The 23,312-nt window shown below is 35.1% G+C and overlaps 7 protein-coding genes across 9 annotated transcripts; 4 read left to right on the top strand and 3 right to left on the bottom strand.

Moving 5' to 3' along the window:
- The first annotated feature begins 6 nt into the window (after positions 1 to 6).
- Positions 7 to 2,154, top strand: LOC100635195 (adhesion G protein-coupled receptor L4-like). The gene is made up of 8 exons (XM_003388143.2): positions 7 to 165; positions 250 to 344; positions 482 to 648; positions 697 to 809; positions 859 to 1,020; positions 1,068 to 1,137; positions 1,201 to 1,726; positions 1,882 to 2,154. The coding sequence occupies exons 1-8, from the start codon at positions 36 to 38 to the stop codon at positions 2,008 to 2,010; spliced, it is 1,392 nt and encodes a 463-aa protein (XP_003388191.1). The 5' UTR covers positions 7 to 35; the 3' UTR covers positions 2,011 to 2,154.
- Positions 2,155 to 2,395: 241 nt separating this feature from the next.
- Positions 2,396 to 3,886, bottom strand: LOC105313537 (acid-sensing ion channel 5-like). The gene has a single exon (XM_011407044.1). It carries the CDS (start codon positions 3,884 to 3,886, stop codon positions 2,396 to 2,398), a length of 1,491 nt encoding a protein of 496 aa, XP_011405346.1.
- A 635-nt stretch (positions 3,887 to 4,521) lies between these two features.
- LOC105313536 (acid-sensing ion channel 4-like) lies at positions 4,522 to 6,581 on the bottom strand. The gene is made up of 2 exons (XM_011407043.2): positions 6,501 to 6,581; positions 4,522 to 6,057 (listed from the first exon to the last, which is right to left on the bottom strand). The coding sequence occupies exon 2, from the start codon at positions 6,042 to 6,044 to the stop codon at positions 4,596 to 4,598; it is 1,449 nt and encodes a 482-aa protein (XP_011405345.1). The 5' UTR covers positions 6,045 to 6,057; positions 6,501 to 6,581; the 3' UTR covers positions 4,522 to 4,595.
- A 69-nt stretch (positions 6,582 to 6,650) lies between these two features.
- Positions 6,651 to 8,867, bottom strand: LOC105313535 (acid-sensing ion channel 1-like). Its single transcript, XM_011407042.2, has 2 exons — positions 8,774 to 8,867; positions 6,651 to 8,380 (listed from the first exon to the last, which is right to left on the bottom strand). Exon 2 carries the CDS (start codon positions 8,357 to 8,359, stop codon positions 6,791 to 6,793), a length of 1,569 nt encoding a protein of 522 aa, XP_011405344.1. The 5' UTR covers positions 8,360 to 8,380; positions 8,774 to 8,867; the 3' UTR covers positions 6,651 to 6,790.
- A 195-nt stretch (positions 8,868 to 9,062) lies between these two features.
- Positions 9,063 to 11,820, top strand: LOC109583712 (uncharacterized). Of its 2 annotated transcripts, none has more exons than XM_019999146.1 (5): positions 9,063 to 9,334; positions 10,983 to 11,242; positions 11,287 to 11,478; positions 11,540 to 11,637; positions 11,700 to 11,820. In XM_019999146.1, exons 2-5 carry the CDS (start codon positions 10,984 to 10,986, stop codon positions 11,802 to 11,804), a joined length of 654 nt encoding a protein of 217 aa, XP_019854705.1. In that variant the 5' UTR covers positions 9,063 to 9,334; position 10,983; the 3' UTR covers positions 11,805 to 11,820. The 2 variants fall into 2 exon arrangements, with proteins under 2 accessions (XP_019854705.1, XP_019854704.1); XM_019999145.1 differs by having other exon boundaries at positions 9,063 to 9,401.
- Positions 11,821 to 11,889: 69 nt separating this feature from the next.
- LOC105311888 (solute carrier family 13 member 5-like) lies at positions 11,890 to 16,636 on the top strand. The gene is made up of 13 exons (XM_019999150.1): positions 11,890 to 11,991; positions 12,249 to 12,358; positions 12,801 to 13,066; positions 13,224 to 13,586; positions 13,753 to 13,926; positions 14,087 to 14,206; positions 14,369 to 14,482; positions 14,742 to 14,861; positions 14,940 to 15,043; positions 15,093 to 15,208; positions 15,786 to 15,947; positions 16,209 to 16,346; positions 16,398 to 16,636. Exons 1-13 carry the CDS (start codon positions 11,904 to 11,906, stop codon positions 16,554 to 16,556), a joined length of 2,034 nt encoding a protein of 677 aa, XP_019854709.1. The 5' UTR covers positions 11,890 to 11,903; the 3' UTR covers positions 16,557 to 16,636.
- Positions 16,637 to 16,934: 298 nt separating this feature from the next.
- LOC100635071 (multidrug resistance-associated protein 1-like) lies at positions 16,935 to 23,304 on the top strand. 2 transcript variants are annotated; one of them, XM_019999149.1, is made up of 30 exons: positions 16,935 to 17,107; positions 17,176 to 17,301; positions 17,344 to 17,478; positions 18,073 to 18,198; positions 18,249 to 18,313; positions 18,364 to 18,492; positions 18,545 to 18,706; positions 18,752 to 18,929; positions 18,981 to 19,301; positions 19,351 to 19,488; positions 19,537 to 19,698; positions 19,749 to 19,839; positions 19,889 to 19,961; positions 20,006 to 20,132; positions 20,173 to 20,349; positions 20,395 to 20,562; positions 20,618 to 20,798; positions 20,847 to 20,894; positions 20,939 to 20,985; positions 21,039 to 21,196; positions 21,242 to 21,440; positions 21,491 to 21,646; positions 21,696 to 21,898; positions 21,957 to 22,101; positions 22,153 to 22,254; positions 22,298 to 22,444; positions 22,502 to 22,660; positions 22,706 to 22,872; positions 22,916 to 23,110; positions 23,154 to 23,304. In XM_019999149.1, exons 2-30 carry the CDS (start codon positions 17,239 to 17,241, stop codon positions 23,263 to 23,265), a joined length of 4,134 nt encoding a protein of 1,377 aa, XP_019854708.1. In that variant the 5' UTR covers positions 16,935 to 17,107; positions 17,176 to 17,238; the 3' UTR covers positions 23,266 to 23,304. The 2 variants fall into 2 exon arrangements, 1 of the variants encoding a protein (XP_019854708.1); XR_002185678.1 differs by lacking the exon at positions 23,154 to 23,304 and having other exon boundaries at positions 22,725 to 22,872; positions 22,916 to 22,996.
- The last annotated feature ends 8 nt before the right edge of the window (positions 23,305 to 23,312 follow it).

Raw genomic sequence — 23,312 nt, 5'->3', positions numbered from 1 at the left:
TCCAAGACACTAGTGCCACTGTTTCTACTATAGTCATGTCTGTTGATGTTTATAACAATGGAGGATCACGTGTACCTGTAGCTGGACTCAGTGACCCAGTGATGGTCTCATTCACTGTCACTTCAAGCAATAGCATGTCTGAGTGTGCTTTCTGGGATTCTACTAGTAAGTTATAAGTAAATGTGTCAATTGCATGTTATATGCTAAACTATATTAATTTATATTATTGGGATTTATTTTATGTTTTAGGCTTTACTTGGTCTAATGATGGTGTAACTACTGTCCGTTCAACTACTGGTATTACATGCATGGCCACCCATTTGTCAAGTTTTGCTGTTGTACAGGTAAGACACTAAATAAATATATATATACATTGCAGCTACAAGCTTAAGCATTATGAAATAGAGATTGGAATAGCTCATCTATTATGCTACTTCATGAAAAGCAACAGTTAATATGTTTATCTCTTATTCCTTCATAGAGAGGTCCTGTTTCATCTTCAACCACACCAACACCAACTCCTACTGGTGTTACTCCTCCTACTGAACCAGTTACTGAAGAATACAGTCCTGAGCCAATACTCTTTGTTGGTCTCATCATTTCTATATTATTAATTCTGGTTGCTGTTATTGGCCACCTAGCATCAGAGTAAGACACACACTCTCTCTACATTTTAAATATACTTTCTTTGTGTAGTGCACAGCGTCATTGTCCAGAGGGTAGATTGCTAGCTACGTCTCATATAACACTCATGATACTCTACTTTGTCTTTGTATTGGCTACTGCTGCTACATACACTGATTCAACTGGTAAGTACATGTACATTAGTAGCAGTTCATCTTTAACATTACATTTTAGGTTTCTGTGGTACATTTGCTGGATTGTTCCATTACTTCAGTTTGGTCTACTTTGTCTGGCTAATGTTTGAAGGATTGTTTTATGCTGTCAAACTTCGTATGGGAATTGGTGGCAATGTGTTCACTCGCCACTTCTTTATTGTGTCATTAATAGTTGCTTTAGGTAAAATACATAATAAAAACAAATTTTAATTTACATTATTTTTTTAGTATTGCCTGCTGTGATTGTCATCATCTCTGCTGCTGCTGGCTATGATTACTATACTGTGGAAAATGCTTTGTATGTTATAATTATCATTTTTATTATTAATTATATGGTCCCTTTTTCTACTTTTAAATGTAGCTGTCGCCCTCAGATGCATCTATTTTATTATGGTTACATTCTGCCAATGATAGTGATTTACCTCCTAGCTCTTCTAAACTACATCATCTCATTCTTCCTAATCTATTGCTCAGGAATGACCTCAGCAGAGAAGCAATTCCGTAAAGACTCGGTCATATCTCATTACTACGTTGGGTTGATCCTCTTTATCATATTTGGTGTTGTATGGGTATTTGCCATCACTGGTACTCAGTATAACATCACTGGTCCCGGATCAACTGCCCTCCAGTATGTATTTGGCTTCTTCTCCATGATTCATGCTCTGTTACTTGTTATACTGACGTTTGCTCGTACTTCTGATACTCGCTTAGCTTTTAGACCTGTCACTAGAATGATTCCAGGACAAAAGGGGCAATATGACTTTGCTCATGATCCGTCTGTTGGCAAAGCAACTCGGAGAGAAACTTATGGATTAGATTCTTCAGGAAAATATTTGACCAACGAAACGGAGGCTGCTACCACTGCAGAGAAAGAACCTCTGGCTTCTGTAAGTAGCTCTAAAATTACTTTTTTATAATTCATTTGTAATAATAAAAATGCTACGACTATGCAAATTTATGATTAGCTAATAGTATGTGTACATAAGTTTTGAGAAATTATTTGTTTCAGAATGTGTAATCAATTGATTGTGCTTTTTAACAGGGAGATGTTGATGATGAGCCACGCTATGTGACTACAACAATGACTGAGAAAGAGCCTGAAGCATCGACTGTTGTAGCTAATGAAGAAGCTTTAGCGACTGAAGAGGAAGACAAGAAAACAGAACTCTAAACTTTGGTGATGATAAATTTTTAATATTATAGTCTTGTGTGATTTTAGTAGTTTCCCTATTTTTGGTTTGTGTACATGCACATGCATACATTATCACTATACTTGTTATTTAATAAAAATTAATAGTTGTTGAGTTGAAATTAATTCTTTACAGCTAAGTCAGACAACTTTACTCTTAAGATTTCCTCCAATATAATTGTTGAATATTTTTACATGTAAGTGTGTCCTTATTTATTACACATAGGTCTTGGGGATGGTTTCATACTTAGATCTACACTATTATCTTTAAAAAATAAATTTTATAATTAGTCACACAATAATTATTATTATGAATGCAATACTCTTGATGATGCAAAACTAAAATGTAATGTTTTCAGGTTTTTGTTCAATTGTCAATGTCAACAGCTGTAGTATATGGAGTTTCATGGTTTTCTTTTTCAGGAGTTGAAACTGGATCAGTTAAAAGAGTATCATTTCGACCTCTCGACAATGCACATTCGGGTATGCAGTTTTCAATCTTGTTAAGTTTTTGCTTGCATTTCTTGGGACAAAGATACTTCTTAATCTCATCAAGGATGAGTATTATAACTTCAACGATTGCTAAAATATTGATACCAAGAAACAGCCCCATAGTACCACCTAGTTCACCCAAGAGCTCAGATATGTCGAAAGAGTTGTGACTATAAGTTTCTTTTGTTTCAAGGTCTAGTAAAAATACATGAACAGACAGAAAATTATCTCGAATGGCACTTTTATTCATTTTCACAGTTTTTGAAATTTCAGTAAGAGTACGACCTCGAGGAAAGCTAGAGTAGCTGTTTTTAAGATTATAAAAAGTGTACTTGCATGGCGACTTGCAGCTACTGTTACGATTGTATTTAGAATATTGTTGTCGCATGCAGCATAAGTTACTCAGAGAGCAATTTGAAGTGTTTGTCACGTCTAATCCATATGGATTAATAGTGCAATTACAATTACTTGCCAAGCGCTCATAAAGCTCATTCTCCTGACAGGCAAACTTAGAGTATACAACATCTGGTAGAAAATCCAATTTTTTTTCACCATCGTTGATGCAATCTCTGCTATCAGTTTTATCATTTTTGATTGCTTTTATGAAGCCAATGTCAATATTTTGACCTGGTGGTACACTGATTCCTGCAAGATTTGGACGAGGAATATCATTTCTTTCATGTACGATGATTTGAGCTCCTGTCTTACCCTCAAATGCTGGATACCGTTCTTCTTCAATGTTCAGTACTAGTTTTAGGCCATATTTCATACCAGATGTAATATTTGGAATAAGCATTTCATTCATCTTAAAATCGTTAAAAGTGTAGCAGATACCTGCTGGTGTCAGTACAGGATAGAACATATCTTTGCATGATATGACGCCAGTTTCGTAACTGAAGCTACAGTCGTGGATGAAGTTATTCTCTTTTGGTAGCAACGAACTCCATATATCATGTTTTTTGTAATACTCAGTGGCATTATCAATACATTCCTGAGTCGAGTTGTATTCTTTGGTGTCAGAATTGAAGAGATAATAAATAAGAGAATACGTCTCTTTGCTAACAGCGGAAACATTCGGATCTTTGTATATATTGATATTGCATATAGTGACTGATGGAAAACGCATTCCATTATCATGGGGTATCACTTTAATGCTAGAGGCTGTGGGTTTCTCAATGTATCGTGCAATATTCTTTCCCACTACAAGCGTGCAACCCACGAATGAGGAAATAAAAAACAGTGCCCACATTATGCGCCTTATTTTTGATCTTCCCCTGAAAATGTGTTTAATCCCTGATATTCTTGTTGTCTCCACAAAATCATGAAAATATTGATCGGTCAACGTATACCCTTTAGCAGGCTGCATTATTATCTATTAAAAAATAAGTAATTAAACTAAATGGGTGTGTATATAATATCTAATTAAAGCTGTCTAGTTTGACAGTTTATGTAATCATTTCAAAAACTTTCACCACTGACTTTGAGCTACGCTAAACAAACTAACATTGTTTGTGATAAAACTGAAGATCTGAAACTGAATACACTGATGAATGCTGTATTGTTGTCTTATTATATAGCAAGCCTAGCTGGGAAGATTTCAATTATGCTAGATTTTTGCTAGATGCACTGTATGCTTTTGCTAATTTACATAGAATTTATACTGGCCATGCTTGTAATTTATAATGCATTATAAATTAAGATTAGACATGTCTAAAGTGGATAAATCTAATTTAGATTTAAGTGGCTAAATATTTAGGTTTATATATTTTTAGGCAGAAAACATGCTGAATATAGACTATCTACAGCTATAAATCTTACCTGGTTAAACTTTTAAATCTGACCAAGAACAACTGAACAAGTATCTACAAGTAGATCTATCAGTATCTAACAACTGTGTATCTACAGAGCAGCTCACTGCATGCATAAAAGGAAGAGTAACTTCGTTATTAGCGTTATCAGCTAGATAGTCAGTAATGAATAATAATTAATGAATCTATTATAATCTATAATCTAGCTATCTAAAAATCAGCAAAGGAAATGAATCTAAGAGCACACAAAAATGATGTTATGCAGTTTTATGCAATTTTATTAAGCTCAGCACTTGGGCCTGATGTATTTTCATCTTTTTCCTCTTGCTCAACACAATCGGGAATGCATTTAAGCTTGTCATCAAACTTTTCAAACTTTTGTTTGACTTTCTTGGGACAGACACACTTTTTAACCTCATCAATGACCAGAACCAATAACTCCATGACTGATATAATACTGATGCCAAGAAACAGTCCAAGATTCCCACCTAATTCTCCTAAAAGTTCAACCACCCCGTATGAATATCGTGTCGTCGTTTCTCTTGTTTCAAGAGCTTGCAAAAAGACACTGGCAGACAAAAAATTTTTCTTGATGTAATCTTCAGAGGCATTGATTGAGTTTTTTATTTCTGTAAGAGCATGTCCTTCAGGAAAACTGGAGTAGCTATTCATTATGTCATAATACGTATACTTGCATGGTGGCCTGCAGCTACTGTTACGGTCATGCTCAGTGAATTGTTGCTGTAAACAGCAGAGGTCATGCGAAGAGCAAGTAGCATTGCCTAATTCAAACGGATCAATAATACAATTGCACAAGTTTTTATCTGCCAAGCTTTCGTAGAGCTCATTCTGTCGACAGGCATACTGAGAATATACAACACCTGGTAGAAAAGGGAGATCTTTTCCATTATCTTTTATGCATTCATCTTGATCCGTTTCGTCAAACATAATTGCCCTTTTCACTCCAATATCAACATTCTGACCAGGTGATACACCAACACCATGCAAATTTGGACGAGGAATATCGTTTGATTCGTGAACAATCACTTGAACTCCAGCAACTCCATCAAATACTGGATGTGTCTCTTGTTCAATATTCAGTATCAGCCTCAGGCCATACCTTTTGCCAGTTGTTGTCATTTTTGGAGCTCTTGTTTTACTTCTAACGCCATTGAACGTGTAGCAGATGCCTGCTGGTGTCAATGTAGGAAAAAACTTATCCTTGCATAACATGATTTCACTTTCAGCTTGATGACTGAAGGCACAATAATGAATGAAGTTGTTCTCTTTCGGTATCAGCAAATCTTGCAATTCAAAGTCATGCCTGTCCTCATCTATCTTACATTGCTGCGTGCGATTTATGTCGTGTAGAAAACCACCCGAATGGAAGAGATGGTGAATGAGAGCATTTGTCTCATTACTAACATTGAGATCTTTATAAAAATTCTGATTGCACACTGTAACAGATGGAAAAGGTATTCCATTTTCTCCCAAGATAACGTTGATTGCAGATACAGTGGGTTTCTCAGAGTATCGCTTAAAACTAAAGCCTAATACGATAGTGCACGAGACGAATGAAATAAAGAATAGCAACCCCCACAAGAGGCGTCTAGTTTTAGTTCGCCCCCTGAAAATATGGAAAACACCATTGATTGTAGTCGTTTCGACAAAATCATTGAAGTATTGATCACTCCATTTGAATCCTTTCTTAGTCATTGTTGCAGTTTACCTATATAATTATAATAACATGATGTTGATGGTTTATGTAGTAGTGGTATGACAATAATGATCACAATAATGAATGGTGTGTTGTTAGTGAAAGCAAAATTGTCATTATAACATGAAAGCAAGGAATTTCGTAAATAACACCAATTGTTTTCATTATAAAAATGGATCTAAGTGCATTTCAATTTCAGGTGTTGGACTTATTGTCACATTCAACATCTACACACACACACACAACAGCAGCTGTTTACTGTTATAAAGTAAGATAAATTTTTATGTTCCACTTGTAGGTGGCATTGTACTATTTGTAGGTCCAACAAAGAATATTTAGTGGCTGTAATTCTCATTCTGTAGCTAATAATTATTACAATACAATGATACATTATGCTTGCATCATCTAGATCTAGTGTCACTGTAGAGTCTACAATTGTAATTAAGCATTCTTACCTTACAGATCTAGTATTCAGTCACCACACCACAAATCAATGCTCTTGACAGAATGACTTCTCCAGACACTAACTCTAGAGGACTATTTATATGAATTAAATTGAGTGGGATAACTCCAGCCCCTCCCTGCTGAATGCTGATGTAACTAATCTGAGCTGATGTAAATCTATTTTTTATTCATAGAAAAAAACACACACTACTAGATCTATAAAATTTTGAGCAAAAATGAAATAAAGCAACAGTTATAAAGTAAAATGTCTATCTTCTGCACCATTTGTAGGTGACATCATTTAAGACTCTTCAATAGCTTCTGCATTGCTTTTAATGTCGGCTTCACTTGGAGATGGATCTTCTACATGCACCTCTTCTGTGCCTGCTTCCAATGCATTAGGAGTATCAGTTTGTGATGGAGCAATATCAGGAATATAGTTTCTAAGTTTGTCGTCGATATTGTCAAATTTCTTTTTAACCTTTTTGGGACACAAGTGCTTTATTTCATCAAGGATTAACATGATAACCTCCATTATCGATATTATACTGATGCCAAGAAATAGACCCATGTTACCACCCAATTCACCCAACAGGTCAACCGCCCCATAAGTGTACTGCGTGATGGACTCTGTTGTATGTAGCGCTTCAAAAAATACGTTTACAGATAAAAAGTTTTCTTTGACATCTGTTTTGGACATATTTACTTTTCTTGCAATTTCAGTAAGAGCACGACCATTAGGAAAACTGGAGTAACTATCTCTGTACTCATAGACAGAATAATTGCAAGGTAACTGGCAGGTACTGCTAGCATCCGCAATTGGGAATTCTCTTAACAAACAGCACAAATTACCAAGAGTGCAATTAGGTGTATTAGTGTATGGACCACTCTCTGGTCTGTATGGAATAGGAAGGCACCCACAATTTCTTTGCTGTGACAAACGCTCGTAAAGTTGATTTATTCGACAGGCAAATTGAGAGTACACGATATTTGGAAGAAAGGGAAAGTTGCCTTCTATGTCATTGTTGCATTTATCTTGATCGGTTTCGTCAATGAAGAAAGATCTCGAGACGCCAATGTCAATGTTCTGACCAGGAGAAACATTGATACCATAAAGGTTTGGGCGAGGAATATCATTTCTCTCATGAATGATCACTTTCACTCCGGTCCTACCATCAAACGTCGGATGAGTTTCTTGCTCAATGTTCAGAACCAATTTCAGACCATATTTAATCCCAATAGATTTAATAACTGGAGCTATCATTTCACTTCTGACGCCGTTGAACGTATAACAAATGCCTCCTGGTGTCAATACAGGATAAAACTGATCCTTGCAAGACATCGCATCACCCAAGGCATCATCTCGAAAGGTACAATCATAAATCAAGTTACTGCTGTAGTCTTTTGGTAGCAACATGTCATACAGACTTTCTTTTCCATAATCCTCGCTGGCATTATCTATCAGATCCTTACACTCACTTGTTATGTTAAACTCATTAAAGATGTCATCTGTCTCAAAAAGATATTGGATTAGAGCATACATCTCAGAGCTAAGGACGTTTGAATAATTGGGATTTTGGTATATATTAAGATTGCATATTGTCACTGCAGGAAAAGCCAGCCCAGTTTGTGCTTGTGTAATAACTTTAATAGTTGATGCTGTGGGTTTTTGAGCAAAATTTCTGAAGCTGTATCCAAATGTGACAATGCAGCCTATAAATGATCCAATGAACAGCAATCCCCAAAATATCTGCCTAATTTTTGATCTTCCTCTAAAAATTTGAAAGACTCCATTTATTGTAGTAGTATCGATAAAGTCACTGAAATACTGGTCAGTCCAAACGTGGGCATTTCTGACTAATGTTGGCATTATGATCTTCTGCTATGCCCTCTGTAAGTAAAAACATAGTGTTAGTGGTATTTGTAGTAGCTAGTAAAAGCAGTCAAGTGCATAAGAATTATTATGCTAACTGTATGTTCATAGTGTAATGTAAACAATACATCCAATTTTGGAGCATTGGAATGTACTATTGGGTTGATTATAAATGCCAATCGTAATACATATTGACTTCAATATCAGGCTATGATTTTTTTGTTTTATATTTGGGAGATTTATGCATGTATATATTTAGCAGTTGCTGTTTGAATAGATCTTTATACAAAGCATTCATCACACATGCAGAATGTAAAGATAGCTGAGAATCTATCTCTAATTCTCCATGCATGCTCACAGTATTTATGGCAAATTCAGCTTACTAAAAGCCTTAACTGAGTATCAACTGACCTAATCAGTAAGTAGCTTAAATTGTTATAGCTTGAGACTTCTAACTCCTACTCCTACTCCTACTCCTACTAGGGGCGTATCTAGGAATTGAGGAAGGGGGAGCTGAGGGCGCGAAGCGCGCCGCAATTTTGGCCACACCCAGTTTTACGGCGGTAAAACGGCCTTTTTCTGCATTTTCGTCAATTATGGGTGGGGCCAAGATCCTTTCAAGCATACTGCCATGTTACTGGTACTTCTGATTGCTCCTTAAAGCACTGGAAACTGCTGAAATCATGATAAGGGGGCTAGATAACTTTGTTAAGAGGCTTGGTAGTGATGCAAGAGTCCAGGACTTCAGTAATTTTTTCTGAGCCCAGCCATGAGGGGGGCTCAAGCACCATTCAGCCCCATGCTAGAAACGCCCCTGCCTACTCCTACTCCTACTTTTATCCGGACCCCTGGCTTGAGACTGCCGAAGCTCCCTAGGCGGGGCTGCACTGAGCCATGCATAGGGCCCCTCCTAAAATAAGGAGGAGCTGGAAGCAGAACTCACCATTTTTGTAGAGAGAGATAGAGAACTAAGTAAGAAACTGAAAGGTAAAGGGAGATTTTTCTCATCAAATTTACAGTCTGCCTAATAAGATCACTGGTAAATATATTCAGATTATTAATATTTAGATAGACCACCTGTGCTCAGAGTGTTAACAAGCTTGTTGAAGTGTCAACAAGCTTGTTATCATGTAACTCAAGGGAAAGGAACAATACGTAATGATTCCTATTTTAAATAGATTTTGACTTATGGCTATCTGAAAAAATATGAAAAATACCATAATCTTTGCTTTTTCCAAGAAATGATTACTTTTTGTGTAAAAGTTTGAACTGATTTCAGCTGAAATTTTTTGAATTATGGTCATTTTTTAAAGTAGCAAATTTTTGAAAAAGCAAAAAAAGACTCGACTATAGCCCATGGTTTTTTCCAAAAAATGGTTCCAAAATCACCCCCAATTTTTATTACATTTTCTGATACATATTGATGTACTTATGCTATGTAGAAAGTTTGAGCCAATTCCGATTTCAATTTTTCGAGTTATGACCACTTTTTAAAAACTCCAAATTTTGGAAAAATATCCTGTACTATAGCCCATGGTTTTTATCCAAAAAATGGCTCCGAAATTACCCCCAATTTTTATTACATTTTCTGATACATATTGATATATTTATGCTACGTAGAAAGTTTGAGCCAATTCTGACTGCAATTTTTCAAGTTATGACCACTTTTTAAAAACTCCAAATTTCGGAAAAATACCTTGTACTATACTATAGCCCATGGTTTTTTGCAAAAAAATGGCTCCGAAATCACTCCCAATTTTTATTACATTTTCTGATACATATTGATATACTTATGCTACATAGAAAGTTTGAACCAATTCCAACTCCAATTTTTTGAGTTATGACTATTTTTAAAAACTCCAAATCCCAGTAAAATACCCTGTACTATAGCCTTGGTTTTTTCCAAAAAATGGCTCTGAAATCACCTCCAATTTTTATTACATTTTCTAATGCATATTGTTGTACTTATAGTATATAGAAAGTTTGAGCCAATTCCGACTTCAATTTTTCGAGTTATGACCACTTTTTAAAAACTCCAAATTTCAGAAAAATACCCTGTACTATATATAGCCCATGGTTTTTTGCAAAAAATGGCTCCAAAATGACCCCCAATTTTTATTACATTTTCTGATACATATTGATGTACTTATGCTACGTAGAAAGTTTGAGCCAATTCCGATTTCAATTTTTCGAGTTATGACCACTTTTTAAAAACTCCAAATTTTGGAAAAATACCCTGTACTATAGCCCATGGTTTTTTCCAAAAAATGGCTCTGAAATCACCTCCAATTTTTATTACATTTTCTAATGCATATTGTTGTACTTACAGTGCCCATGGTTTTTTCCAAAAAATGGCTCTGAAATCACCTCCAATTTTTATTACATTTTCTAATGCATATTGTTGTACTTACAGTATATAGAAAGTTTGAGTCAATTCCAACTTCAGTTTTTCAAGTTATGACCATTTTAATAAGTATCAAAATATTGTCAAAAAAAGTAAAACTATAGTCCATGACTTATCTAAAAAATGGCTTTGAAATTGTCCTCAATTTACATTACATTATCTGATGCATATTGACTAAATATTGCTTCCTTTTTACTATTCATTTGATGTTTATAGGATGAGACGAATAATGCCTAGTATAATACTATTAATACTGACACTAATAGTGTCCTATATTCACTCTGCCAGTATTGAGAAAGCTCCAGGGTATGAATACTGTGATCTAAAACCAGCTCTAAGGCTTATCACTTATTTCAAAAATGGCATCGATTATACAAGAGTCTATCAAATTTCAATGTGCATCAATTCAACATACGGCGATGTCTGTGCTGATGGAATCAATGATTATGTCGCTCTATTATTCTGTCAATCAGAAAGTGAAGTACTTTTATAAACTTGTATTATAATTTTTAGTCTATAGCATTGTACTTTAATGCAGCAAGTGTGACAAATTTCTATGACAATCGAACTATTTCTTCTTATAAGTCCGCTTATGCTAATTTCAGTTGTCCTCTTGGTGCTGGTACCATCTCTTCTTGCTATGATAATGTCACCACTGTTAAGGATTGTTCCAGGGGATTTGGTGGTTTTCTAGTGGTGGAGTGTAGTCACAGTATGTTTTAATAAATTTTGATCATCTTGTAATTATAAATTTTTTTTTCATCCTCTGCTAGTAATTAGTCCAAAATCTCTGAAAAGAATAAAAATGCCACATAAATCTACAATAAATGCTAATAGTAGATCTAGTAAAAGCAATAAAGATTTATATAATGTAAGTTGAAAAATTCTCTATTTTTGTCCTTCAAAATGCAGATCTTTTTTATAATTTTTTAGAACAATGGTGATGAACATTATTACGCTATTGAAATAGCCAAGGACCAAAAATCTGCTTCAAAATTTGCAATTAATAAAGCAGGTCTAGCAAAGAAACACAGATGATTATTATTTTTTGATCCCAAAAAATTTAAATGAAAATTTAAAAAAATTAAATGAATGGGCGGGGCTATGGGCGTGTCGTATGTAGGCTCATAATTTAAAATGGCGGCTAATGGAACCGGAGACGATGCATCTTTGTTAGAAGAAGAAGAGGAGGAAGGCAGTCCTAATGAAGGAGACGTTCCCATGAGTAAATGATACATTTATTATATATTATGAAAATAGTTCATTATGATAGTATACTGTACTGCACTAGTATTTGTGTAAATTGTGTTAGACTCTTCACTTTTGAAAGGATATATGTATAATTGTGTATTCAATTATTAAGATATAAGGTTGATTTTGTTCCTAATGCATGTACATATACGATACTTGGCAATGTATGTATTCATGTGTTCATTTGGTTTTTCTCTCCCTAATCCTGGGCTATTTCTATTATTTTTCTAGGTAGAAGACAAGTAGCTCTGGATTATGTTAAAGGTTGGTGGAGGACAGCAGTTATTGTGGTCACACCGATCCTCTTTTGTCCTATTCCTTTTGCATTTGATCTCTCTTCTGTAAGTAGCCCTATTTAATTGTACATGTATGTACTCCTTATGTCTTTTTAAAATTCATAACAAATTCAATTTTGATTGGGATCAGCTCAAACTTTCTATGCAACATAAGTACATGTATAATGTATCAGAAAAAATTATGAAAGTAAAGAAATTTCTACTTTTCATTTTTGACGAAATTTGGCCAAAATCCCTATACTATAGTACAGGGACTTTCGCTCCATTTTAGAGCAACTTTAAAAGTTCATTATAAAATCAATTTTCATCGGAGTCAGCTCAAACTTTCTACACAACATAAAAACATGTATACGCATTAGAAAAAATTATAAAAGTGAAGAATTCTCTCCCTGCCATTTTTGATGAAACACCATGGGTTACATTACATTCAGTCAAAAATCTGTTTAAATTCTGTATACAGGTTTTTAATGTACTGTGTACATTCTAGGAGGCGTGTGCTTTTTACACAATAGCCATTATAGCTGTCTACTGGATAACAGAGGCCATACCTCTTGCTGCTACTTCTCTACTACCACTGTTCCTCTTTCCTGCCCTTGGTGTTCTCACTGCTGGAGAAACCGCCATTAACTACCTCAACGATACCAATATGCTGTTTGTCGGAGGTCTAATGGTCGCTGTAGCAATTGAAAAGTGGAATCTGCACAAGAGGATAGCACTCCTTGTGTTGCTGCTGGTTGGGTCCAGTCCAAAATGGTCAGTGTAAGATTTGGCATAGCATAATCTCTGATTAATTAACAAACTAGCAATGTAGTGAATGTTCATGTATTTTGTCTCTGCTACTTTTTCTCTCTGTGTCCTTTTTCTTTCTTTTTGAAACTTCTCTCTCTCTCTCTCCATTTTTATTCTAAAGGCTTCTACTCGGCTTCATGTGTGTCACAGCATTCCTTTCAATGTGGATCAGTAACACAGCTACTGCAGCCATGATGCTCCCCATTGCTCAAGCAGTTCTACAAGAAATAAGTGAACACTCATCATCAGAAGTTGGCACTGATACAGGAGGAGGAGGGGGAGGAGAACCTAGGACTGAAGATTACTCAGAAAACGTTCAACTAGTGTCAGCTAGGCAGCAGCATCAGCAGTCTTATAACTCTACGGAGTCTTCAGAAGAAGAGAAAGAAGATGAGATTAAGGAATCTCCTATTGATGTGAAGACTGAGTCCATTACTGAAGATAATAATGGGTATACTGATGATAGACAAGAAATCATGGAAAGGTACAAGGTGATCATAATTATGTGTTAGTGTTATTAGTAATTTAGTATTTTCATTTTTATCATGCATAAAGATTAGGCATTTTATAGTACGTGTTATGTTTTACTTAGGATTCAAAATATTGCTTCATTTTTCTATAGACCTTTAATTTTTAATCCTTTTCTATAGAAATAATGATAATAATTCAGAGACGGCTTCAGTCCAACATCCTAAACCTACCCCTGGTTTCTCATGGCTTGCTAAAGGCCTCATGTTGGGTGTGGCCTATTCCGCTAATATTGGTGGCATTGCAACGCTCACCGGGACAGGACCTAACCTCGTCTTTAAAGGCGACATAGAACAGTAAGCAGTTCATTTACTGCATCAAATAAAATAATTATGCTATCACGCATAACATGATTGTAATATTACTAATAACACATAACGTTATCACGATACACATAATTTTGTGTAGCTGTAATCTGTTTTTACATGAAGTCTATTTTAATTTTTTTGTTCCTAGGTTTTTTCCTGATGGACCAGGTATTAATTTTGGGTTATGGTTTGCATTTGCATTCCCTCTCATGATATTATGTCTCTCTATATCATGGATGTATCTGTCACTTCTCTTTTGTAATGACTGGTAATACTCTAGTCTGAACCACTGGCATTACTGTCCATTTTTCATCTTCTCTGTTCAATTTTTCTTACTTATACTGTTTCTATTTTTCTTTCTTTATCTTGTTCTACCTATTTCTCTTTTTATTGTAATCTCTCTCTCTCTCCTCCCCCTCTCTCTCAACAGTTTTGGAAAGTTAAAGAGGTTGCTGTGTAGAAAGGCCGGAGCTAGTGGCTTTTATTCAAGTAAAGCTGCACGTAATGTATTGAGACAACAGTACAAGAGACTTGGCCCTTGGAAGTAAGACACTACCAATGATCTCACGAGTGTCACTCTACATAGTATTGTAATACATTGTATGTCCATTGTAGGTAGTGTAGTGTAGTGCCAGTAATATTTACATGATAGTATTCTAATAATAGCCTTCATGATAGCTTCTAATGGTTATTGAATTCTGATTCATGTACCATTATGAGAAAATGGTGCATGGAAATAATATTAGCGCATACATGTACTTATGTAGAATTTGTGTCATGCTGTCTTTAATGTGTGGGTGTAGGTTTGCGGAGATTGAGTTGCTGTGTTGTTTTGTGATTCTTGCTCTCCTGTGGCTAACCAGAGAGCCCCAGTTCATTACTGGCTGGGGAGCCATTTTTAAAACAGATGACAATATGAAAAGGTATCTTGTAAATTTTTATATCAAGTAACTCTTCTCTTCTCTCTCCCTTTCTCTTGCTCTTTCTTTAAATCTTTTTAGTTATTTTTCCGATTCTAGTACAGTTATTTTTATTGTCTTGTTATTATTTATATTACCCACCAAACCTTGTTGCTTCTTTCGTAGGCGACGCCATTGCTCATGCTGTAAGTTACTCACATCATTATACTGTTCCTAATTCATTCCTTCATATAGCATGTCCTGCTGATGGGAGAGAGACTCTATTGGATTGGGATAGTGTCCATCATAAGCTTCCATGGAACGTTGTCCTATTATTGGGATCTGGCTTTGCCCTAGCTGATGGAGCTGATGTATGTACATGTATACAATCAGGACCCCATAAAGGGGAGGGTTTAGGGTGTTAAAATTTTATAGGGTCTATAATTGACCACATTGTTTGTTTAATCCTTGTGCTTGTATAAACTGTTAGTCTGTAGTTCACTGAGACCCACTAGCAACTTTTCACAAATTGTGCTTTATAAGAGTGCAAGGTTTTAGAGGCCTGTGAGCGGATCTGTGTTGAGGAACAAGCGGGTTAAAAAATTTTTGAATGGGCAAAAGTCAAGGGTACATTTATGTACCCTTGATTGAATGCCCTACTTATCATTAATACAAATAATCTCAATTACCATATAGTGCTTTATTTTCGAGGAGCTAAACTTTCGCTATTTTTGTGGTTAGCATGAAACCGCGAAATTAAAGATCCGCTAAAATTTCAATTGCCATTAAAGGTGTGGCACTAACATTGCGAATCTGCAAAAATTATTTCCGTGAAAATTTGATTTTTATCAATCCGCAAAATTAAAGCGCTATACGGTATGTGAAGGACATTTGTAGTGTGAGAAACGTTATTATGATGTGTAATAATAAATATTATTTATTTTATAGAAATCTGGCCTATCATGTGTCATTGGTAAGAGGCTACTAGGTATAAGACATGTTCCTGATGTATTGAAGGTCCTCTCAGTTTCTGTCATCATTGCTTCAGTCACTGAAGTCATTTCTAATGTTGCAACGACTACATTGTTTTTACCCATACTAGCACAACTGGTTAGTATAGTACAGTATACCAATGTATTCTAGTGATGTGTATTTATTTATGCAGTGTGTCAATAAAACTTAATATACAGTGTACCATTGCCATTGGGTACATGTTAATAATAGTACAAATATCAGCACTGCATTGCCCATTTAGTATTATTAATTTTATTAGTAGCAGACTTTTAAGTATTACTGCAACAGACTTATATCAAGAGTGGGTCTTGCTTATATTTTTAGTTACATGTACTTTTTAATTTTTGTTATTTTTAGGCTGTGGCTTTATCACTCAATCCGTTTTATCTCATGTTACCAGCTACAGTCTCTGCTTCATTTGCTTTCATGCTCCCTGTCGCCACTCCTCCCAATGCAATTGCTTTCACTTATCGTCATCTTAAAGTCTACGACATGGTTAGTATACTGAAACATTTACTGAGTTTTACTAGGTTCATTCATATGCAGGTACTCACTGGTATTTTTATGAACATTATTTGTGTTTTTGCAGTCAATTTGGCTGTTAATACTTGGGCAGTTCCTTTGTTTGATCTTCATACGTTTCCAAACTGGACAACAACCAGTGGATCGATATCCGGCAAATGCAACTATACTGCTACTTTTTAGTTATTTTTGTATAATAAATCATTGAAGTATTAAAAATACCATGATTTGCATTTTTTAGATACCATTTGTAATACATGTAAGCTTTTGAAAGTGGGTTGGTTACGGTCAGGAGCTTTCTTTAGTTTTCTAAGCAGCAAGTGTGCTGCCTAAAGACTCCTCCAGCAGAGAATTAAGGCCTAAAACAAAACAAGGAAGTATCGCTACAAATTAAATTTGTGGTAGTTATTAAGATATTAATTATTAAGATATTAATAATTAATTAGTCACAATGGCAGTGCTTACTGATCTTGACCAACTCTGTAAGCCAAAAGTCTTTTGGGTCAGTTTTCCCTCTCGTATTTCTACTACTTTATATTATTGTCATTGTATAGACAAGCAACAAAATCCTTGGTGGAAGAGGAACCCTGAATATTACCCTATGCTTTGAAGACACTGCAGTCCTCTATGGAATTTGTATATTCTTTTGGGTACTGGCTACCATTAACTTTCTCTGTCGCAAAAAGAGAGAATTTGTCCTTATTCCCTTCAATCTATTGCTAGTGACAAGAGTGGTACGTTGAGATCCATGAATAAATATTTGTAGAACCTTAATCCACTAAATTTCATGATTGTCTTGTAGGTTTTATGTTTTGGCATTGTGTTAGTAGCAGTTTGTGATTTTGTGTACTCTGTCATTGTTGAAATGAAGAATGGAGGTGTGCCAGCTTACTACTTTCTCTCTCCTATCATTCTAGCAATCACAATGGTAAGAAAATGTTACGTATTATAATTATACTGTTATTAATAGGTGATAGTGATTTTATTGTTAATATCAGAGTATAAGAAAGGAGTTAGGTCTTCTGGTCCTCCTGTCATCCTATGGATTGGTCTAGTGGTCTATGCGTCCATTAAAATGTGGACTATACTTGCCAAGGCTGATGTAGTAAGTTACAAATGATACTACAAACACCAGTAATGTAAATGAAAACATATTATAGTTCTTAGTAATTTGAGCCCTACAACTATGGTGGACATTCTGACTTATGTGGTAGATCAATGAGTGTTTGGCATAATTTCATTATTAGGGCAATCAATTATTGAGATATAGCTTCTTTATGTGTATAAGTTGCAGGGTTTCCCACAAAGCATGAACTAAATGGCATGGCATGCTTCATGACACTATAATACAGTATATATACTACACAACATAAGTACATGTTTATGTATCAGAAAAAATTATAAAATAGGTTCCCTCCTTTTCATTCTTGACAAAATTTGATAAAAGTCTAATTGTACAGTACAGGGATGTTGGCCCAATTTCTGAGCAACTTTTAAAATTAATAAAAAATCCTAATTTTATTAGAACCAGTTCAAATTTTCTACACAACATAAAAATTTGTATGTCAAATTATAAAAATGAAGAATTTTCTCCTAGCCAGTTTTGACAAAATACTCTGTACTATAGTACAGGCATGCATGCACACTATGCCAAAATTCTGTAAGTGATAAGTTGAAACGTTTTTTGTATTTCCTATAGACAGGAATCATTGAAGTATTCTATTTCACTACATTTTCTGTGGAGTTTTTCTTTTTCGTACTTCAACTTCTGCTCTCATTCATACCAGAACCAAAATCAATTGATGACTACATCAGAGACACTGAGGTTAGTCATCGAGCATCATAATTATCATGTTACTCTTTAATTGTTTGCAGTATAAACCTTCACCTGAAGGATCAGCATCATTCTTTTCCCTTGTGACTTGGTGGTGGCTGAAATCGTGAGTGAGCTCAGTATTCTTTATGCATTGAATAACTGGTAATGTTATAGACTGATGTGGAAGGGATCGCATAAAGTGCTATCTCATGATGATCTTTATGATATTAACTATGAGGATAAATCTGAAGTGACTTCTATCAGGTTTCAAAAGGAATGGGATAAAGAAGTGAAGAGATCAGGGTACATTATATTCATGTACTTATACCTTATAGCATGTGAATGTTATTGACAGGTTAGTATTTGTTCAAGGACAATCAAATAAACAATCACAGAAAAGAAGAGAACCATCTCTAGTACTTGCATTATTCAGAGCTTATGGATTGGACATTATTACTGGTGGATTCTATAAACTATGCTATGACATACTCATCTTTATTAATCCTCTGCTCCTTAGGTATGAACATTATAACAATCAAGTACAATACTGCATACCCAATAGGTTAATGGTAGCATATATTCATGATAAGAATCAACCTGCATGGAATGGATACTTTTATGCAGTGGCAATGTTTCTTAATGCATTACTGCATTCTCTTACTTATCAACAATACTTTAATCATATTACAGTAACTGGAATGAGAATCAGAACAGGTTTGATTGCTGCAATCTACAACAAGGTATATCTAGAATCATCACCATCATCATGATGATGTATTATTGATTTATAGTCCCTAGTTTTGACAAGAAAGTCTTATCAGATCAGAACAATAGGAGAGATGGTTAATCTCATGTCTATTGATGCCCACAGATTCATAGAGACATTGAGCTACTTTCATATGGTTTGGTCTGGCCCTTTACAGATTGTTGTTGCTCTAGTGGTCTTATACTGGACAATGGGTTTTGCTATTCTCGCTGGCCTGGCAGTATTGCTATTATTGCTACCCTTTACTTTACTGGTGTTCCTTGTTGGACGATACTTTCAAACTAAACTGATGAAAGCTAAGGACAAGAGACTGAAAATTATTAATAGCATCATTGGTGGCATCAAGGTATCAAGAGCATTTCATAATTTATACATATTTATGAAGTTTATTGTAGGTGATTAAACTATATGCATGGGAGATTCCATTTCGAAATAAAGTCAAAGAATTACGAAATATAGAGCTTCACAACCTAAGGACTATATCCCGCATTCAGGCATTTTCTGCTCTTACATGGTTCAGCACTAACACTGCTGTATGTTTAGGAATAAGTTTTTATTCAATAGACAATAATTTTTCTTAGGTTATACTGGTTACATTTGGCACATTCTTGGTGATTAATTTCAGTAGGTCAAGTACTGATTTTAGCCTCACAGCAGGAAAAGTTTTTGTTGTGATCTCACTATTTGATATTCTTAGATATCCACTCACTAGATTACCAATGACAATTGCATACATGATTCAAGTAATGAATCAATCAATGATGGTTTCATTTGAATATTGCATTGTGGTTAGGCTAATGTGTCACTGAAACGATTGAGTTCATTTTTAACTGCGGAAGAACTTGATCCTGAAGGTGTTGAGAGAAGTGAAAAATATGATGAAAGCAAGCTAAGGATTATGTCATACTGATCTTTTAATTTGTTTATTTGAAGGTTTAGATGCAGTATCAATAACAGGAGGTGTGTTCACATGGGAAGATGAGGCAGACAATTTCCTCTTATCAAAGTAAGCCTTGATATTGCTTAAGTATATGATCTAGTACTATCTAGTATTGAATTATCTGTGAGACCTGGTGAGCTAGTGGCTGTAGTGGGACCTGTTGGAGCTGGTAAATCAGCATTGATATCAGCCATCTTAGGAGAAATGAATAAGATAAATGGACATGTAGTTCTTAGGGTAAAAAATTAGTGACAATGCTTACTATAATGCAGTATAGGGTAGAGTAGCTTATGTACCTCAGATTGCTTGGATATTGAATGCTACAGTCAAAGATAACATTACTTTTGGTAAAGGGTTCAATAACGTTCTCTACAATGAGGTCATTAGTACTTGTGCTTTGGAAGCAGATATGGAAATATTACCAGGAGGGGACATGACTGAAATAGGAGAGAAAGTAACCAAATGGTATAGATATTAATAATCATGGTCTCATTAATAGGGTATTAATCTTAGTGGTGGTCAGAAACAACGTGTTAGTCTAGCTAGAGCAGTCTACCAGGAGTCTGATGTTTATTTACTTGATGATCCTTTATCTGCTGTTGATTCACATGTTGGTAAACACATATTTGATAATGTGATAGGACCTGAAGGAGTATTGAAAAACAAAGTAAACATACATAACATTGATATTAGTATTGTTTCATGATAGCATGTACATGTAGGTACGTATATTAGTGACTCATAGTGTGAGGTTCCTATCTCAATGTGATAAGATAATTGTCATGAATGAAGGCAGGATTAGTGAGGTTGGAACTTATTCAGAACTACTTGGACACAATGGAGAGTTCTCTGTGTTTCTACAAAACTATGGCTCAACAGATGAGAGTGATGAAAAGAAACAAAGTAAGTAATAAGATCTACATGCACATTACACTTAATTTCTTTGTTTAGACACTGAAAAAATAGCTGACAAATTGGAGTATTTTCCTGATAAGGACAGTAAGTTACAGCATCTACTGTGCAAGTAAAAATATTTTCTTTAGGCAAAGAGTCAACTCTTTTGTCTGATGAGAAAGTTCAAGTTGGCATTGTAAGATAATATGATAATTTTGCTACAATATGTTACTGTAACTTATGTACTAGGTCAAGATGTCTGTTGTGTTTGCATATCTCAAGTCATTCACATTTATTATATTTCTAATTTTGTTGATATTCTCATTTCTTTCCACTGGAGGATATGTTGGTCAGTTGCTCTGGTTAGCTCATTGGAGTAATGCTGGAGGAAATGATAACTTGACACTGTAAGTCTATAGCATTGGTTGATATGTTAATAAATGCACATGTAGTTTTGCTAATCTTGGTATATATGCCACGTTTGGAATCGTACAATCTGTTTCACTGCTATTTGCTTCACTGACATTATCATTTGGAACTGTTAAAGCTTCAAGGAGACTCCATGATGAAATGCTATCCAGCATACTTCGATCACCAATGTCATTCTTTGATACTACACCTCTAGGAAGACTCCTGAATAGATTCTCAAAAGTATCTCTAACTGTAATGCTAAGAGTAGTTTGATTTTCTGTATATCATAGGACATAGATGCTGTTGATGAAAAGATTCCTTTGTTTACAAACTCATTTCTCATAACAGTTTTCTCAACTTTTGGAGTCATCACTATTATCTCTGTGGCCTCTCCATGGTTCCTCATAGTCATAGTACCGATAACAGTCTTCTACTTGATTGTCCAGGTGACTGAGATTCTATGAAATTATTTCTTTATTATTATTATTTTTGTAGCGTTTTTACGTAGCAACTTCAAGACAGTTAAAGCGTCTTGAAGCTACCTCACGCTCTCCAATTTATTCTCATTTTCAAGAGAGCATTGATGGAATCTCTAGCATCAGAGCTTATAATGTTGCTGAAAGATTTCGATTGCAGTCTGAGCTTCATGTAGACTACAATCAAATTGCTTTGTATGTTAGCCATTCCTCAATAGTCAGGTATAATGGTTAATTTAATTCAATTTTTATTATTTATTTCTGTATGGTTACTGTAAAGGTGGTTATCAGTTCAGCTTGATTTCGTTGGATCAGTCATCGTTTTTTCGGCAGCAATGTTTGCAACTCTTCAACGTAATTATCCGCACATTTTTGGTTTTATTGACCCTGGTTTAGCTGGAATGTCAATTAGCCAAGCTTTTTTGGTTAGCTGATATGCTGTTGTATTATAATTTGTCATTTTTTTCTTGCATCAGATGACATTACTATTGGCCATGGTAGTAAGAATGACAAGTGACTTGGAGAGCAGTTTAGTGTCTGTTGAAAGAATCAAAGAATACACAGAGTTACCTAATGAAGTGAATAGGGATTTATGAATTTAATAAATTTATATTATGATAGGCTCCTGAAGTTATTCCTGATAATAGGCCTGATCCTAATTGGCCAGTAGATGGTAGCATTCAATTTGATGAATATGCTACACGCTATCGTCCTGGACTTGATCTTGTACTAAAGAATGTGTCTTGTTACATACCTGGTGGTCAAAAAGTCAGCACTTAAATAATAATAGTGTCATTCATGATCATTATTATTACTATACTCTAGGTTGGTGTTGTAGGACGGACTGGAGCAGGGAAGTCATCATTAACTATGTCATTGTTTCGTATCATTGAAGCTGATAAAGGATCCATTTTAATTGATGGCATGGACATCAGTAAATATGGACTACGTGACCTTAGATCACGACTAACAATCATTCCACAAGTTAGAGATAATGTTAATGTTTTTTTGTTTTATACTTAATGCCAGGATCCATTACTATTCTCAGGGCCACTTCGTTTTAATCTTGATCCCTTTGATACTTGCACTGATGATGAAATATGGAGGGCTCTACACAATGCCCATTTGAGCACATATGTACAGGGACTGAGCAGAGGGCTGGATCACATTGTAACTGAGGGAGGAGAAAACTTGAGGTATTCTTTCATTATTTATTGCATCCATTGAAATGTGTTTCAGTGTTGGTCAGTGTCAGTTAGTGTGTCTTGCTCGGGCGTTGCTCCGTAAGACAAAGATACTAGTACTGGATGAGGCCACAGCTGCTGTTGATTTGGAAACTGACGATCTCATTCAAAGAACTGTCCGTAAAGAGTTTTCTGATTGCACAATTTTAACGATTGCACACAGGATTAATACTATCATGGATTATGATAGGTAAGTAGGTAATTTGTTGAATCATTTTAAATCTTATGTATAGAGTTATGGTCTTAGATGAAGGACGTATAGCAGAGTTTGATACTCCAGAGAAATTACTGGAACTCAGAGGTTTATTTTATAATCTTGTCACTGATGCCGGTTTCAAATTTTAGTCTATTGGCCACTCTGTGTTTTTTAATAAATTATTTATAATGTAGAT

Source organism: Amphimedon queenslandica, unplaced genomic scaffold (assembly GCF_000090795.2).
Source record: "Amphimedon queenslandica unplaced genomic scaffold, v1.1 AMPQUscaffold_13286, whole genome shotgun sequence".
Classification (NCBI taxonomy): domain Eukaryota; kingdom Metazoa; phylum Porifera; class Demospongiae; order Haplosclerida; family Niphatidae; genus Amphimedon; species Amphimedon queenslandica.
This window is presented reverse-complemented; position numbering and strand designations above follow the sequence as displayed.